This window comes from Cokeromyces recurvatus (assembly GCF_025118155.1).
Source record: "Cokeromyces recurvatus strain NRRL 2243 chromosome Unknown BX663scaffold_15, whole genome shotgun sequence".
NCBI lineage: Eukaryota > Fungi > Mucoromycota > Mucoromycetes > Mucorales > Mucoraceae > Cokeromyces > Cokeromyces recurvatus.
The window spans coordinates 457,939-474,243 of NW_026251401.1; the positions used below are offsets into that span (position 1 = coordinate 457,939).

The 16,305-nt window shown below is 29.3% G+C and overlaps 7 protein-coding genes across 7 annotated transcripts; 3 read left to right on the forward strand and 4 right to left on the reverse strand.

Annotated features, from left to right (window-relative positions):
* Positions 1-672: 672 nt before the first annotated feature.
* Positions 673-2,606, forward strand: BX663DRAFT_84825 (guanine nucleotide-binding protein subunit beta-2-like 1). The gene is made up of 4 exons (XM_051532336.1): positions 673-1,009; positions 1,408-1,422; positions 1,486-1,573; positions 1,644-2,606. Exons 1-4 carry the CDS (start codon positions 976-978, stop codon positions 2,455-2,457), a joined length of 951 nt encoding a protein of 316 aa, XP_051382179.1. The 5' UTR covers positions 673-975; the 3' UTR covers positions 2,458-2,606.
* Positions 2,607-2,611: 5 nt separating this feature from the next.
* Positions 2,612-3,701, reverse strand: BX663DRAFT_512050 (ATP phosphoribosyltransferase). Its single transcript, XM_051527968.1, has 2 exons — positions 3,176-3,701; positions 2,612-3,095 (listed from the first exon to the last, which is right to left on the reverse strand). Exons 1-2 carry the CDS (start codon positions 3,678-3,680, stop codon positions 2,707-2,709), a joined length of 894 nt encoding a protein of 297 aa, XP_051382180.1. The 5' UTR covers positions 3,681-3,701; the 3' UTR covers positions 2,612-2,706.
* A 656-nt stretch (positions 3,702-4,357) lies between these two features.
* On the forward strand, positions 4,358-6,459 carry BX663DRAFT_512051 (uncharacterized protein). Its single transcript, XM_051527969.1, has 8 exons — positions 4,358-4,523; positions 4,599-4,620; positions 4,695-4,796; positions 4,875-4,985; positions 5,046-5,613; positions 5,690-5,969; positions 6,029-6,214; positions 6,322-6,459. The coding sequence occupies exons 1-8, from the start codon at positions 4,437-4,439 to the stop codon at positions 6,340-6,342; spliced, it is 1,377 nt and encodes a 458-aa protein (XP_051382181.1). The 5' UTR covers positions 4,358-4,436; the 3' UTR covers positions 6,343-6,459.
* Positions 6,460-6,758: 299 nt separating this feature from the next.
* On the reverse strand, positions 6,759-7,580 carry BX663DRAFT_512056 (RlpA-like double-psi beta-barrel-protein domain-containing protein-containing protein). Its single transcript, XM_051527970.1, has 3 exons — positions 7,268-7,580; positions 7,065-7,188; positions 6,759-6,988 (listed from the first exon to the last, which is right to left on the reverse strand). Exons 1-3 carry the CDS (start codon positions 7,493-7,495, stop codon positions 6,876-6,878), a joined length of 465 nt encoding a protein of 154 aa, XP_051382182.1. The 5' UTR covers positions 7,496-7,580; the 3' UTR covers positions 6,759-6,875.
* Positions 7,581-10,663: 3,083 nt separating this feature from the next.
* On the reverse strand, positions 10,664-12,180 carry BX663DRAFT_512057 (uncharacterized protein). Its single transcript, XM_051527971.1, has 5 exons — positions 12,005-12,180; positions 11,612-11,911; positions 11,342-11,535; positions 10,880-11,216; positions 10,664-10,821 (listed from the first exon to the last, which is right to left on the reverse strand). The coding sequence occupies exons 1-5, from the start codon at positions 12,154-12,156 to the stop codon at positions 10,758-10,760; spliced, it is 1,047 nt and encodes a 348-aa protein (XP_051382183.1). The 5' UTR covers positions 12,157-12,180; the 3' UTR covers positions 10,664-10,757.
* A 270-nt stretch (positions 12,181-12,450) lies between these two features.
* Positions 12,451-13,959, reverse strand: BX663DRAFT_436087 (uncharacterized protein; the record flags this gene model as incomplete). Its single annotated transcript, XM_051523155.1, has 4 exons — positions 12,451-12,807; positions 13,030-13,180; positions 13,264-13,675; positions 13,740-13,959. 4 exons carry the CDS (start codon positions 13,957-13,959, stop codon positions 12,451-12,453), a joined length of 1,140 nt encoding a protein of 379 aa, XP_051382184.1.
* A 395-nt stretch (positions 13,960-14,354) lies between these two features.
* BX663DRAFT_512078 (uncharacterized protein) lies at positions 14,355-16,271 on the forward strand. Its single transcript, XM_051527972.1, has 5 exons — positions 14,355-14,638; positions 14,710-14,923; positions 14,999-15,073; positions 15,140-15,366; positions 15,449-16,271. The coding sequence occupies exons 1-5, from the start codon at positions 14,446-14,448 to the stop codon at positions 15,904-15,906; spliced, it is 1,167 nt and encodes a 388-aa protein (XP_051382185.1). The 5' UTR covers positions 14,355-14,445; the 3' UTR covers positions 15,907-16,271.
* The last annotated feature ends 34 nt before the right edge of the window (positions 16,272-16,305 follow it).

Genomic DNA, 16,305 nt, shown 5'->3' on the forward strand with positions numbered 1-16,305 from the left:
TTTACTTTATTTCCTCTCACTCCTGCTGTTCCCTTTTTCTTTCTTTCCTTTTTTAGACATATCTTTTATTCTACAAGTATCTAAATATATATATATCATCCTCATATAGAGTATATAAACAGATCTGTCAAAAAAAAAGCAACAAAACACAACAACAACAACACTAAACGGAGTTTAAAATAATAATAAATAAAAAACTCTTTTGATCCGTCTTGATTAAATGAAACTGTATTGTAGATGAGACTAAATTTTACCAATAAAAAAGGTGATCCATGTTACCCTTTTAAACATAGTAGATAATAATAGCATCAGTAACTTCGATTATCTTTTTTTTTTCATTTATTTCTATCTTTCTACTTTAAACTGACTAATTCTATTTAATAGTTCAAAAGTCAAAGGTGACAGTTATAAATATAAAAATGACTAAAAAAAAATGAATAGTCACAATTTTTTCTTTCATAAAAATAAATAAAAATCTAGACAATAACAGAAATTTTGATAAAATAAAGGCATAGTGATCAAAAAAAAAAAAAATAAAATAAGAGAAAGAGGTAGACGTAAGCTCTTTTATATATTTATAGATGTATAATTTTTTTTTTAATTCATTTAAAATATGAAATACATTATTAGAAAATAAATAAACTTTTAAAAAATAAAATAAAAATAAAAACCGTCCACTTTTGTTGTATCACTTAAAATATTAAGGAATTTTAGAAAATCAAGAATTCAACTACTGTAAACTTCTGCATAACGAGAGTAGAAGAATTCTACATCCCAAAAACAACAATGCTTAGGACTGCAATTTTTTTTTTCTTTGCAGCATACAAGTAACAAATAGGAGTTTGATTTGTCCGAGAATCTCAACATTTCAAACCACGACGCCTAGCTTTTTTTTTTTTTAGAGGAGAGAGAATCCAACAAAATGATTGAAAGAAGAAGCAATATAGCGAATCCTTCTCTTTTCTAACTGACAACATGGATACTCTTACTCTCCGCGGAACACTTGAAGGTGTGTGAGTTTACATTAATGAAGAGAACATGATAAAGGATTACAAAAAGTTATATGTGTTCAAAATCGATTAATTATTGAAATGGATGGATGGATGGAAAGGAGGGATATACTTCAAAAAAAAAAAAAACTCGAGAAGCATGTAGCAACTATTTTAGACAATAAAATTACTTATGTGGCAGCGACTATTCTAATATGCAGTATAAACACTATGGTTACATATTTTCAGTTCTAACTTTATTTCAACCATTTACATATAACTTGATGTATTCTTTATTTACTATATTTATATATGTGTATAATGTTCTCTTCATTAATTTGAATAACGATGTTGAAATCTGTATTACTAAATTATTCTTTTTTTTTCCTTAAAAAATTGAATTTATAACGTTATATAGGTCACGGTAACTGGGGTAAGTTACTTTAATAACTTCATTAGAATTGAATGACTCAATAATTTACTTACTTGTCTATAGTCACTGCCATTGCCACTACTTCTGAGGCCCCTGATATGGTTTTGTCTGCCTCTCGTGATAAGACCATCATTGTTTGGAACCTTACTAGGTACATTAAATCAACATAATAGTGTGTGTGTGTGTGTGTGGTGTTTTATACTAATTCATAAATTAAATAGAGATGAAATGAACTATGGTGTCCCTCGTAAGTCTCTCGTCGGTCACTCTCACTTCATTGAAGATCTTGCCATTTCTTCTGATGGTCAATTCGCTTTGTCCGCTTCTTGGGATAAGACTCTCCGTCTTTGGGACTTGAACAGCGGTACTACTACTCGTCGTTTCGTTGGTCACACTAATGATGTCTTATCTGTCTCCTTCTCTGCTGATAACCGTCAAATCGTTTCTGGTTCTCGTGATAAGACTATCAAGTTGTGGAACACCCTCGGTGAATGCAAGTACAACATCACTGAAGATGGTCACAGCGAATGGGTTTCTTGTGTTCGTTTCTCTCCTAATCCTGCTAACCCTCTCATCGTCTCTGGTGGTTGGGATAAGCTTGTTAAGGTTTGGGATTTGACCAAGATGAAGCTTCGTACTAACTTCATTGGTCACAATGGTTATGTTAACACCGTCACCATTTCTCCTGATGGTTCTCTCTGTGCCTCTGCTGGTAAGGATGGTGTTGTTATGCTTTGGGATTTGAACGATGCCAAGCACCTTTACTCTTTGGATGCTGGATCTGTTGTTCATGCCCTTACCTTCTCTCCTAACCGTTACTGGCTCTGTGCTGCTACCGCTAACGGTATTAAGATTTGGGATCTTGAATCCAAGACTATTGTTGACGATCTTCGTCCTGAGTTCGCTCAATTGGGTAAGAGAAAGAACCCTGATCCCGAATGTTTGTCTGTTTGTTGGAGTGCTGATGGTGCTACTCTCTTCTCTGGTTACTCTGATAACATCATCCGTGTCTGGCAAGTCACCCGTACTCTTTAAGTTATATAAACAACAACAATAATAATAAAAACTAAAAAGAGTATCCTCCTTTTTTTTTTCCCTGTTTTTTCTCTCTTCTTTTTTCCATATATATAACATATATAAAATGAAATAAAATATATATAAATAGTATACAAAAAAAAAAAAAAAAAAATACGAGAAAGAGAAAGAGAAAATGTCTAAAATTTTAATAATCTATGAATATACATGTATAAATCTCTATGTGTAAATTGAAATATGCTGTTCTTTTTATACACGACAGTTTGTGAAAGGAGTGACCATGATATCGGTTGCCCCACAGTCTGTCAATCTATCTAAAATATCACCTTTCTCCTTTTTGCTAATCATTGCTGAAACAGCGACCCAACCCTCGAGAGAATCTAAAGAAGAAACAGTAGGACCAAGACGACCAGGTGTAATTTGAATTGCATTTGCTAGATTAACACGTTCAATATTATATGTGCACAAGACATATTTGTTGGCTGTAATCACACCACGTACACGAGATGCAATCTTTTCAATCAATTCAGTGTGTTTCGATTTCTTATTAGCAATAAGTACAGATTGGGTTTCCATTAAATCATAAATGTCATGAAGGCCAGCAGCACGCATTGATTCACCCGTTTCAACAAGATCAACTTAATCATAAAGTAAGCAAAATAAATAAAATAAAATAAAATAAAATAAAATAAAATAAAATAACAATAAATGTTATTACCTATACCGTCAGCTAAACCAAGTGCACAAGCAGCTTCAACTGAACCTGAAACATGCTTAATGATTGTCTTTTTACCTGCCTTTTTATCCAAAGGTTCAAATAACTTGGTGGTACAATGAACGAAACTCGTAACGATACGCTTGCCAACTAAGGATTCTAAAGTTTGGCATTCACCTTTCATAGGTACCTCAATCGCCAAACGACATTGACCAAACCCGAGTTTTTCAACTTCACGTACCTTATCTTGAGCTTCACTTTCAACTACAATATCTTGACCAGTGATACCAAGATCAATGTTACCCTCACCTACATATTTGGCAATATCTGCGGCAGGTAAAAAAATAAGGGCAATAGGCAAGTTGGTGCAAAGAGCAATATCTTGTCGTGAACTTCTATTGAAATGAATATCGCATCCTTTTAAAAGATCAATACAGGCTTGATAGATACGTCCCTTTTTTGGAACAGCAAATAGTAAACGGTCTTCGAGGTCTTTAACAAACTCCATTATTTTTTTTTTTTTTTTTTTCGAAAAAAGGGAAAGAAAAACAAAAAAAAAAAAAAAAAAAAAAAAAAGAGTGGTCACATGAATAAATGAAACCTTGGCCCTTTTTTTTTTCTGTTGTCCAATTAAAACCTTATATTTAAAAAGAGCAAACAATAACTGATTTTTTAAAAGGAAAAAAAAAAAAAGGTGCTTGCACATATCAATGCTTTACATATTAAAAGATTTACTTTTCTTTTATAAACTACGATTGATTTATTCACTGCACACTCTATCTTATAATCTTGTTGAATAACAATTTTTAATTTATAAAAAAAAAAGAAGAAGACAGAGTGTAAGCATAGTTAATATGACTCATTATTTAGCGCTCATGTTTCAACAGCGAATAAAAGAATTGTATGAAGAAAGAGAAATGAGAATTAATTCCTTTAATGAGACTCATTCTGTATAAGAAGATAATATATCCTTTCATTTGAACTCATTAGTGTAAGATGTTATGTTTAGTCTGCATAATGAGTAGGCTATCAAAATTCCCTTTTTTTTTTTTTTTTCTTAGGCTTTCTTTACTGTGATACGATAAAATATAGTGTTACAGTACCCTAATTCCTCTCATTTTTCATTTAAAAAACAAAAAAAAAGCACTTAATGATTCACTCTATTATTATACTTTTCCTCTTTTCCTTTCTCTCGTTTCCTTTATATACATATACATATATATTTATTTTTATTTTTTTTTCTTCTTCTTCTTTTTCTTTGGTGATGACTATTAATATAGCTACCAATAAGGAAACAACCTTAGAAAATAAAAGGAAAAAGGCTTCTAGAGCTTGTTTTCATTGTCAACGAGTATATAATATATTTATTACATATTGCCTTTTTTTTTCTTCCTTACGATCTAATATATAGAAATATATTATATAGGCGCATTTGACATGTGATGATTGTAAATTATTATATCCATCTTCGTTTATTCTTTGTTTATAATATTCACATGCATATTCATTTCATATCATATAGCCAGACCTTGTCAGAGATGTATAAAAAGAGACTTGGCAAATACATGTGCAGATGCTGTTAGAAAGAGAGCAAAATATTTACAAGATATACTTGAAGATGAATGTAAAAATATATATGTATATACTTTTATATTACATGATAAATGTAGCCTTTTAATATTATACATGTGTATGTATTTAGTTTTTTCAAATACATCATCTACCAGTAGTACACCTATTCTGACTTTAGATAATGATCGTCAAACAGTACAAACAAGCTCTCTTAATAATAACAATGACTTATCATCAATAGGTATACATTTTTACTAGTATAAATAAAATGTAATGCTATATCATTTATATATACATATAGATTCTCAACAACACTATACTGTAATGGAACCGATTACAGCTTCTATAGTTAACACCAACGATAACAATCTATTATTTGATTTCTCACTTCCTAATCTTGGATTTGTTTCAGAGGCAATAGAGTTAGAATACGGATTCTTAAGTAACATGTTACAGAACCCATTACTTACAGTATCTCCAAATAACATAATACCCACCACCACTGCCACTTCTTCTTCTTCTTCTTCTGCTGCTGCTACTTCTACTGCTACTGCTACTTCTACTTCTACTTCTACTGCTACTACTGCTACTATGACTACTACACCTATCATTCATCATTATTCAACTACTAACACTACTACTATCAAATCCCCTACCAGTATTTATGCAGAACCTTACACTACCTCCTTTTTATTATATCAACAAAATAAATTATCACCTACTACGAATAGTAACGCAGTTAAGAAAGCAAGAATTACAGGAAGACGAAAAGGAATTGGATATACACCTAAAGAAGCTTATCAAAATGTGGAAAGTCCATTTAATTATGCCGAAGGGTTTCATTATCTTATTCAATATGTTAAAGAAAAGTAAGTTAAATATAAGTATGTACCTAATTTTTATTTATTTATTTATTTATTTATTTATTATGATTATTTATTATAGGATGAGTAATGATGATTTAATGAAGATCAGTAGAGCACTCGCCTACTTTCGCCCCTCCTTTCTAGCATTGATTATGAATCTAACTGAAGAGGACTTAATATTCATGGAAAAATGTATACAACGTACTTTATTAGAATATGAAAAGCTCATAAGCTTCTCGGGGACACCAACGGTAATTTGGAGAAGAACAGGAGAGATATGTTTAGTTGGAAAAGAGTTTTCTTTATTAACTCAATGGACAAAGGACATGTTGTTAGGAAAGAGAATTTATATTTATGAGGTACTTTATAGAATTAGAATTAGAATTAGAATATTTATTCATTCCTTTTTTTTTTTCAGTTAATGGATAGTCAATCAGCAGTTGAATATTGGGAAAAATTTGCTACACATGCTTTTGACAATGCAGATAAATCTTGTATATTCTCTTGTATTGTCAAAACACCTCAGCAAACTTCTGTTCCTTGTACATTTTGCTTTACCATTAAACGTGATATATTTGATTTACCAAGTGTCATTATTGGCAATGTAAGGGAAAAAAAAACAAACAAACAAACAAACAAACAAACAAACAAACAATGGATACATAGTATTCAATATCTTTTTTAACATGTATATAACTTGAATTTATATAGTTCTTACCCATACTGTGTTAATTGTGCATATTAGACAAGTGTAAAATATAAATATGAACAAATCTATCTGTATTTCTTTATATTTTAATATGAAAAGAAGCTTTACTTATATCTCCTATTTTACATTATATTAGGCCCTTTTTTTTTTAGCTATATATATATATAAGTTAATACAAATATAAACTTTAATATACAATACATATTACAATTTAAATGAAGTAGTTGAAAAGAAAAAAAAAAAATTACGTTTATTTGTATGTGTGTGTATACATTTATATTTTATACATGCTTTTATATATGATAATCTTTTACTGTTACATATAAATATAACTTTCTCTTTTTTTTTTAATAAATATATACTAATTGATGACATAAAAAGAAATAATATTAAAAGACAATACAGAAGTATTTTAGTAAAAATATAAGGAGCTTCTTCTTTTTTTTTAAAAAAAAAAAATGAAAAAAAAGGAGAGGGGAGTAATTGAGGAGAAAGGGAAAGGCGGGAGATATGAAAAAAAAAAAGACAATATGTGTAAACTCATTTTTTTTTTCTTTTATGTACTTTCATCATCTTCACCATCATAAATATCCCATTCAATTGGAATAATGCCCTTGTTGTAATCACTTTCGAGTTGTCCCCAAACTGCAGGTGTAAGATCCAGACAACCTATTGATATTATATGTTAGAATATATACACATAAATATGTAAAATGATATTTATGGGCTAGGAGAAACTATTTACCTTTTTTACAAGCAGGACAAGCATCTGTAACAGTAGCAATAGTACATTTACCTTTACTACAAATCTTGAGTTTCTTTCCACACCAATGACTTTTCTTGTTCAGATTGCCATATTGCACAGCATTCTATATTTTTTATATAATAATATTTAAAAAAAAAAAAGGAGGGAGAGAAGGGTAGGGGATATATAGAAACGAAACTTACCATGGCTACAATTTGTGAATTTTCATCAGCATAAGGTCCACAAGCGCCTTGAGCTCCACCTTCAGATTCAGGATCAAAAAAAGTACCAATACCATGGTGAAGTAACTTTTTAACTGTGTTTACAATATTACCAGCCAATCCTCTTTCTGTAAGAGGCCTTGCCGATGTGAAAGCGAAAAGGAACACCATGAAATAAGATATTAAAAATTGGATCTTCATGCTATACATATATATAAATGTCTATATCTATTTTGATTTTTTTTTTTTGAAGCTTTGGTGACAAATTTCACGCGAAAGAAAAGAAAAGAAAAAAGGATTGAAGAAAGAAGAGATAAGGAAAGAAAGAAAGGAAGAAAGAAAAAAAGATGAATGTTTTATATGAAAAAAAAATAAAGGAGATATTAAATCAAGAATATAAAGAAGTAAAAAAAAAAAAAAAAAAAAAAAAAAAAAAAAAAAAAAAAAAAAAAAAAAAAAAAAAAAAAAAAAAAAAAAAAAAAAAAAAGAGAGAGAGAGAGAGAGAGAGAAGCAAGGGGGTAAAGTCAAAATTAGTTAGTTATGCGCGTGAGTGCAAGAAGTAAAATAGGAGAGTGGAAGACAGAATTAGAATTAGTTGATAAGAGAAAGGTATATCATTGTCATAAAAGAGGTTTGTTTTACCCAAAACACCTGCAGTCAATTTACTTTTTGTTTTTAATTTGTTTCATTATTGTGCAGAATAAGATGAGAACTTTTTTTTTTTACCCTATTTCTTCATATACTCTATTCTTCTTTGATATCTGCCTCCTTCACTCAGTAATATTAATAATATAAAAAAAAATTGTTTTTTGTTGGTTTTGAGTGACCTACGATACCTCCTCTTCTATGTATTCTAACGAACGAACATAAAATGTGTGAAATATACAATCCAATTATATTTAGTAGCGTTAACTTTAAATTAAATAAGCCAGTTTACTTGATCTGCATTCATTGTTAATACGAAAAAATCCTACTCTTGATCCCCCTCCTTTATTTTCTGTGTAATATACAGACAAGCTTCAACATTATTTAAAATGACAATATGCGTAACTGACATAAAAAAATTCTTTGTTATTACATTATAAGAAACATATAAGCAAGTCTATCCCATACTTGAGTGATTAAAGCGAAATTAATATTGCATTAAACGAAGACTCTTATTTTTATGTTTGTCATTTTAAATGTATTTTTTTTCTTTTTGTTTAGTTTCATTTTTTATTTTAAAATGGAATGTTATATCATTGTTTACCAATTCTTGATATAATAACATGTACCTTACGATTAGCACTTTAAATATGTATATGTATATGTATATGTATATGTATATAAATGTGTATGTTTAAAATGGTTATAGACATGTAAATAATTGAAATATCAAATACAGGTCTTTTAATGCTTTTTAATATTTATTTAAAGATTGCTACTAAAATGTGAACAGACCTAAAAAAGGAAAGAGAAAGTGGGAGAGGTAAGGGAAGGGGCAGTATTAAACTGTTTAGAGTAATAATTGAGTGAGTGAGTGAGTGAGTGGGAGAAATAGAAAAAGATATGAAAACAGGTTTTATATACAAAATAAAGTATGCGTGCTTTGGTAAATAAATAGAAAGACAATAACAACTTTAAATGTTTGAACAGTTTTACATGGATGCTACATGATAAATGAAAGGGATACAGTATGGCAACTCAAAAGAAAGTTTGCTTCAAACATTATACATGGATCAAATAGAATGAATCGAGTGATACCATGTGCCTATTATTATATGTGACTAGTTGATCTTTTTTATGTATGTCTTTCTAACGTCCCTTTTCTTTTTCCTTTTTCAGTGAAAAAAAATATTTTCATTATTATAACTTGTAATATATAATTTTGATCTTTGTCTATATTTTGATTTTACTACAATTACGCCCTTTTTTGTTTAAACAAATGACAGGTTGACTCACTTGTATATATATACACTATCTCGATAGTTTATATATATGTATGTATGTATGTATGTGTATGTGTATGTGTATGTGTATTTTTATTTTTATTTTTATTTTTTTATTTATTTATTTGGTTATACTATCAAAGTAGTGAAAAAAAAAAGCAGTATGATGAACTATTTATATGACAAGTACATATATCAATCGTACATGTTCCTATATATCACACAAAAACTGATACATACATATATGTATATACAAGTAGTATCAGATGATATCCTTTATATACTGTTACTTTACCAAAGTAGATCATTACTGCTCTTTAGATATGTTTGTTCAAGATACAGTAATAAGTACTGAATTTTTACTAAAAAGCATGCACATGTTTATATATTTAAAAAATAATAACTTTTTATACATGTATTGAAAGCAACTCTAGTTTTATCTTGAGTATAATTAGATTTTTTTTTGTACATAAATGTGTAATACATACTTACCGAAGATGAAAATGATGTGTAATATTTTCATTAACATAAATCTAGGCTCCTGCATATACATTGCATATCTTTGAAGAGATATTCTTTACATACTTTTATTTATTTTTGTTTTGTCGTTGTATATACTGATAACGAGGAGACATATTAGCGTAAATAATTAGTTGTATTACTTATCAGTATATAAATCATATATATATATATTGAGTAAGGTATAGTATAAATAAAAGCATATACATATATAGGTACATGAAAAGTAATGTATTCTATTAATAATAGAGTATATACATATATATATATATATATATATATATATATATATATATATCAGCAAGTTTAAATTCAAATTTGAGGTTCAAAAGAATAAGCAACAGCTATAATTATACCTATTCTATAAAACAAAATTGTAATATTAAGATAGGCAGATGATTGTATATATATATATATATATATATTGAATAAAAGTAGGTACGGCTATTAAGGCAAGATGTAGAATATATATATATCTATAAAATCGGAATGAAGGATAGTTTCAACAATGAAATGTATGATAATAACTAAGCAAACATGTGCGCTTTCTATATTATTCAATAAAATATATGTAAAAGTAACGACAATACGACTAAACTTGAACTCCATCAAAGGTAAAGACGATTTTGTTTTTTTTTATAATAATACTTGCTGAATGAGTAGAAACGAAATGATTAAAAAAGTAACTATTCCTTTTTTTTTTTAATAGATACAACTATCTCAGTAATAGGAATCTTGGCAGGCATTTAAAAAGAAGACCAAGTCGCGAGCTGTCAGTGAATGATCAAAAATTTTATATACTAGATTCTAAATATTTCCATTAAATGCCATAAAATGATGCAAATTTTATTAGATAATTTAGTCACTATAATCAATTGATAAGCTTTTTGCTTATATATATATATATATATATATGTAACTATAAACGTTTGCCCATATAATAGCATTTAGAAGACATACAGGGAAAATTTAAATACAAATGAATTAGCAAGAGACTTAATTAATGTCATAACGTATTGACTTGTTTAAAGTCTTGGGCTGTCATTTTGGGGGAAATGAATGACCAGTTTGCCAAACTGATTTCCTTGACTAAAATACAGAAAAATAAGTAAGTGTATTATATTCATATAATAATAATAATAATAACCTCATTGTAGCTATAGCCTCATCAATAGATTGGCTATTTAATCCATTCCAAACTTTTGATACAATGGGCTTAATTTTTTTTTCTTCTACAAATTTAACCATCTCCTTGAATTCTCTTCGAGAACCCATAGTAGATCCACGAAGTTCGATATTCTTTACAACAAGTGACATCATATAATGGATACCACTTGTATCTGCAGTCTGACCATAATTAACAATTATACCACCTTCTTTCATTACTTTATGAAATTGTTTATAAAGAGGCCCACCTGCACCATCAATCACTGTAGACAAAAGGTTTTTACCTAATAATTTCTTTAACTCTGCGATACAATTTTCTAGAATACATATAAAAAAAAAATGTGAGTATTATATATAAAGATAATTCCTATCTTATACACACACACATACACACACTCACACTCTCTCTCTCTCTAAGAAAATGAAATGCAAATAATAATACCATCTTTATAATTAATGCCTCCTTTAGCTCCTAATTCAATTGCCCTTTTAATTTTCTCGGGACTAGATGAAGTAACGTAAACATGTGCACCAACAGCAACAGCAAATTGAAGTGCAAATAGAGCAACACCACCGCCAATGCCAGTAACGAGAACATAATCTCCCTTTTTAACTAAACCTTTTGTAAATAAAGCTCTATAGAATACGCAGTGAATATTAAAGAAAAAAAAAAAAAGAAAAAAAGAAAGGAAGAAAAAAAAAAGATTCTAACCTATAAGCTGTCAAACCTGCTAAAGGTAAAGCAGCAGCTTCAACAGTTGAAAGATGTTGAGGACAAGGTACAATATCCTTACTATCAAATAAGACGGGTTCCTCAGTTAATGTACCTGGTAAAGGTAATAAGCCCAAGATATAAAAATCATTTTCAGGACCTCTCTCATCTGATTCCCAACCATAACCAGGATTGATTAAAACACGTTCTTGTGTATTCACTATATAACCAACTGCATCGGATCCAAGAACAGATCCTGATTTAATACCACCATACATACCCTTTAAAATCCAAATATCACTAAATATATATATATATATATATATGTTTGAATAAGTCGACCTCTTTATTCATATATATATATACATATATATATCCATATATGCTATTTACCGGTGATTTAAAGCAGCAGCTTGAATTCTAACAAGTGTTTTTTGTTGGCTTGCTGAAGATGGGGTAGAAGCATTCATGTTTTTTTTTAATTCAAGTCCATATTTAAACTTGGTTTCCGTTGTTGCATTTTCAGAAAGGATAACAGATACCATTTCTCTTGTTTTATTAAAAAAAAAAGAAAAAGAAAAAGAAAAAAGGAAGATTTCAAATCTAAAATTCATTTTTTAGTCAGCTTTTTTTTTAGCATGCGAAAAAAAAAACTAATAGTATCAAAATGATAATGCATGGTCGGTTAAATATTCGCTTTGTTTTTTTTATTATTATTATGTTATGTTATATATTTTTTTTTTAAAAAAAAAGTAAATGTAATATATAAGTTAATGATTAATTATATATTATTTGTCTTATCTTTCTTTTTAACTTGAAACTTTTCTGTTTCTATATAATTAATTAGATGATGAAGGAGGGGGAGGTGGTGGTGGCGGAGTAGTAGCAGAAGATGGAGGTGGAGGTGGAGGTGGAATTGCAGCTGTAGCAGCCGTAGTAGAATTACTACTATCAGCAGTAGTAGAAGCTGCTGGTGGAGGAGGTGGAGTAGCTGTAGAATCTGTGGATGAATATCCATAATAATTATAGTAACTATTAGGATCATATTGCTGATATCCCTGTCCATAATAACTGCTATAATAGTTATTATAAGCTTCATAATCATATCCTCCTGGTGTAGAACCCGATGCATCTGAATTAGGTGTTGATGTTGCTGTTGTAGATGGCTGACTATACCCATTATAAGGACTACTATACTGTATAATTTAAATGCAAAAAAAAAAGGAAAAAGAAAAAGAAAAAAAAAAAGAATCAATATTAGTTAGCAAGAGAAAGTTTACGGAATGTTAGTACAATTAATATTGTTTTTATCTACATATACTCTCTTTATATATATATACATATATAGATAGATATATAGATATACATTTGTATATATTATAGTATTGAATTTTATTATTCTTAACAGTGAAACTTACCCCATTATAACCTCCACGAGCAGGTGCAGGATATGCTCCTCTTACATAACCATAATTTTGTGGAGGTCCTCTTTCTGCTTCTGCTTTAACAGTATCAAGTAAATCCTGTGTTAGTTTTATACCAGCTTCCAAGCCTTCTTCTCTTAAACATCTATAAATATATATTTTTTTTTAAAAGAAAAAAGAAATAAGTATAATATTACAATATAAAGTAATTGCATATATAATACTTACGAAATATGAACATGTAAAGGCTCATCTGATTCAACACCTGTACTGGCTTCATAGAAACCAGAACCTCTTCCCTTCAATTGAACTCGACACCCTGTTTCTTGTTGAATATGTTTAACAAATGCACCATTTGGTCCAACAATTTTAGCTCTCAAGTTAAAATGAGGTGTGCCTTGAATATCAACGGGTAATCTTTTTTCAAAAAACTTTCTTTTATGTGCATCAGGCTTTTCATCTTTGTTAAATATACCGGTTGCTAGTGTAGGTACTTGGGTTGTTTCAATTAATTCTTGAATCTTTTTAACTGCTTTATCTAACGATTCTTTAGTAGAGGCTGTAATATGTAAATAAAGTGGGGGTTCTTTATCTGTTGCTAATGATACATCAGGATAATACTTTCCACGAGTAATTACATCTATCCCATTATAAAAGTAAGTCAACTATTTTAAAGAAGATATAACACTCTGATCATATAATACCTGCTCCTGTTTCTTGTTGTATTTGTGTTTGTGTAGCTCCTCTCGTCAACATGTATCTATTTTTTAGATCATTAATTGTAATATCTTTTACGAATTCACCATCAGCTTTGCTAACAGATTTTTCATCTAAGGGGATTCCCTTTTGTGCTAACATGGCATTAATTCTAGCCGCTGCTTCACCTAAAAAAAAAAGGAAGAAGAAAGAACGACATAAATACATTCATATTCATCATTATTATATACACTAATATATACTTACTAACAGCTTTGCTAGGATCCTTTTCATCATTATGGTCCTCTTTTTTGTCAATCTTATCATCAACAATTTTGGTCACTTTTGTGGCTGGTGATGGCTGATGATCATCTTGATCCCATTTTCTTTTTCTATATAATAACAAAAAAAAATATTCAGTTTAATTAAAAATAGTTCATTAAAACAAGATATTTATTTAAAACCAACTTTACTTCAATGGTTCGGTCATTATTAAATAGAAACTTTTAGAAAGATTAATAAATAAAGAAAAAAAAAATGTATTTTTGTTTTTTAGTATAATACACACCAAAAAGAAACGGACCGGTTTGTGACCATTGTTTCATATTATTTCAAATAAGGACAAAAAAAAAAAAAAAAAAAAAAAAAAAAACTAGTATTATTTTATTTATTCACTTATTTTTTTTTTCTTCCTTTCAACACTTTAAAACGATAATGGAGGCACTTCAAGAAGAGAATGCTCGCCTTCGTCAACGTATTGCAGAATTAGAAGAAGAAAAACAAAATGTTCCATTAGCTTTAGGTCCGGAAGATAAAGCAGAGCCTTTTAAGAAGGTGGATAAATTAACAAACGAAGAAATTTTCCGCTTTGGACGTCAATTGGTGACACCTGGATTTGGTTATGAATGTAAGTGAGTAATGAAAATCATTCATAATGATACTAAAAACACACACACACATTTGTTTGTTCTTCTTTAGCTCAATTGAAACTTCGTAACACAACTTTTCTTGTTGTTGGTGCAGGAGGATTGGGTTCTGCTGTAACTTTGTATTTAGGTGCTGCAGGTGTTGGAAGACTCGGTATTGTCGATCATGATACAGTAGATACAAATAATTTACATAGACAAGTAATTCATACTCAAGCACGTAAAGGAGTTAATAAAGCTGTTTCCGCTACCATTTCCATTAAAGCGTAAGATAAAAAAAAATACATACATACATAGATACATATATTATCAAATTGCTTACATAATCAACATGATTATAGTGTTTATCCTGACGCAGATGTTATTCCATATGCATATACACTTGATAGAACAAATGCTCTTGAATTAATTAAACAGTAAGTGCATACATGCATAACTTGATGTACGTGTGTTTATATATGAATCACTTTACATAATATTAGATATGATATTATTGTTGATGCTACTGATAATATTGCTACGCGTTATTTACTGAGTGATGCAGCTGTATTAGCAGGGAAACCAGTTGTTTCTGGAAGTGCACTTAGAAATGATGGGCAATTAACTGTATATAATTATAAGGGGAGTCCTTGTTTCCGCTGTTTGCATCCAGTACCACCACCTCCTACTGCAGTTGGTAAATGTGTTGATCACGGTGTATTAGGAGTTGGTAAGTTATAGCATTTATTTGGAAAAGAACGAAAAATAAGAATAGTTGATTAAAAAAAAAAAAAAAAAAAAACTCTATCAAGTTCCTGGAATCATTGGTACATTAGAAGCAATTGAAGCCATTAAGGTAGCCTTAAATGAACCTTCACTTGAAAAACCAAGTTTCTTGATCTTTAGTGGTATGAGTAACCCAATGTTTAGAACTATGCGTCTTCGAGAGAAAAAAAAAGACTGTGCTATTTGTGGTGAGAATCCTACGATGACTGAACTTATTGATTACGTTCAATTCTGTCAGGGAGCTGCTAATGATAAAGTGACAGATGAACATATCTTAAGACAAGATGAACGTATTAGTGTTCAAGAATATTGTGATTGTCGTTTAAAAGATCATTTATTGATTGATGTTCGACCACCCGTACAATTTGGTATCTGTAGTTTGCCAAACAGTGTAAATATTCCAATTGATCAACTTGAAAATAAGATGGAACAAGTAAAGGACTTGATAAAAGAAAAGAACTTGACAGATAAAGATGGTAAATGAATTAAATTTCAATTATTTCGAATATTTGTACTAACATAAAACAAATAAGTCTATGTCATTTGTAGATTAGGTAATGATTCGCAATTAGCAGTACGTATGATGCAGAATGCTGGTATTAAAGAAGCTAAAGATATTACTGGAGGATTATTAAGTTGGTCTAAGGAAATCGATTCTTCTTTCCCAATTTATTAAACATAGAACTTGTGAATTTATGTCATCATAGTATAATAATAAAAAAAAATCTGCATTATAAATTTTGCATGTATAAAACGTTAACAAAAATACATTTTCTAAATATGCACAAACATTATTTAAAAGAAATCTTATTGGCTAATTAAAACAAAGAGAAACCTTGTAAAAAAAAAAAAAAAAAGAAAAGAAAAAAAAGAACTCCGCTTT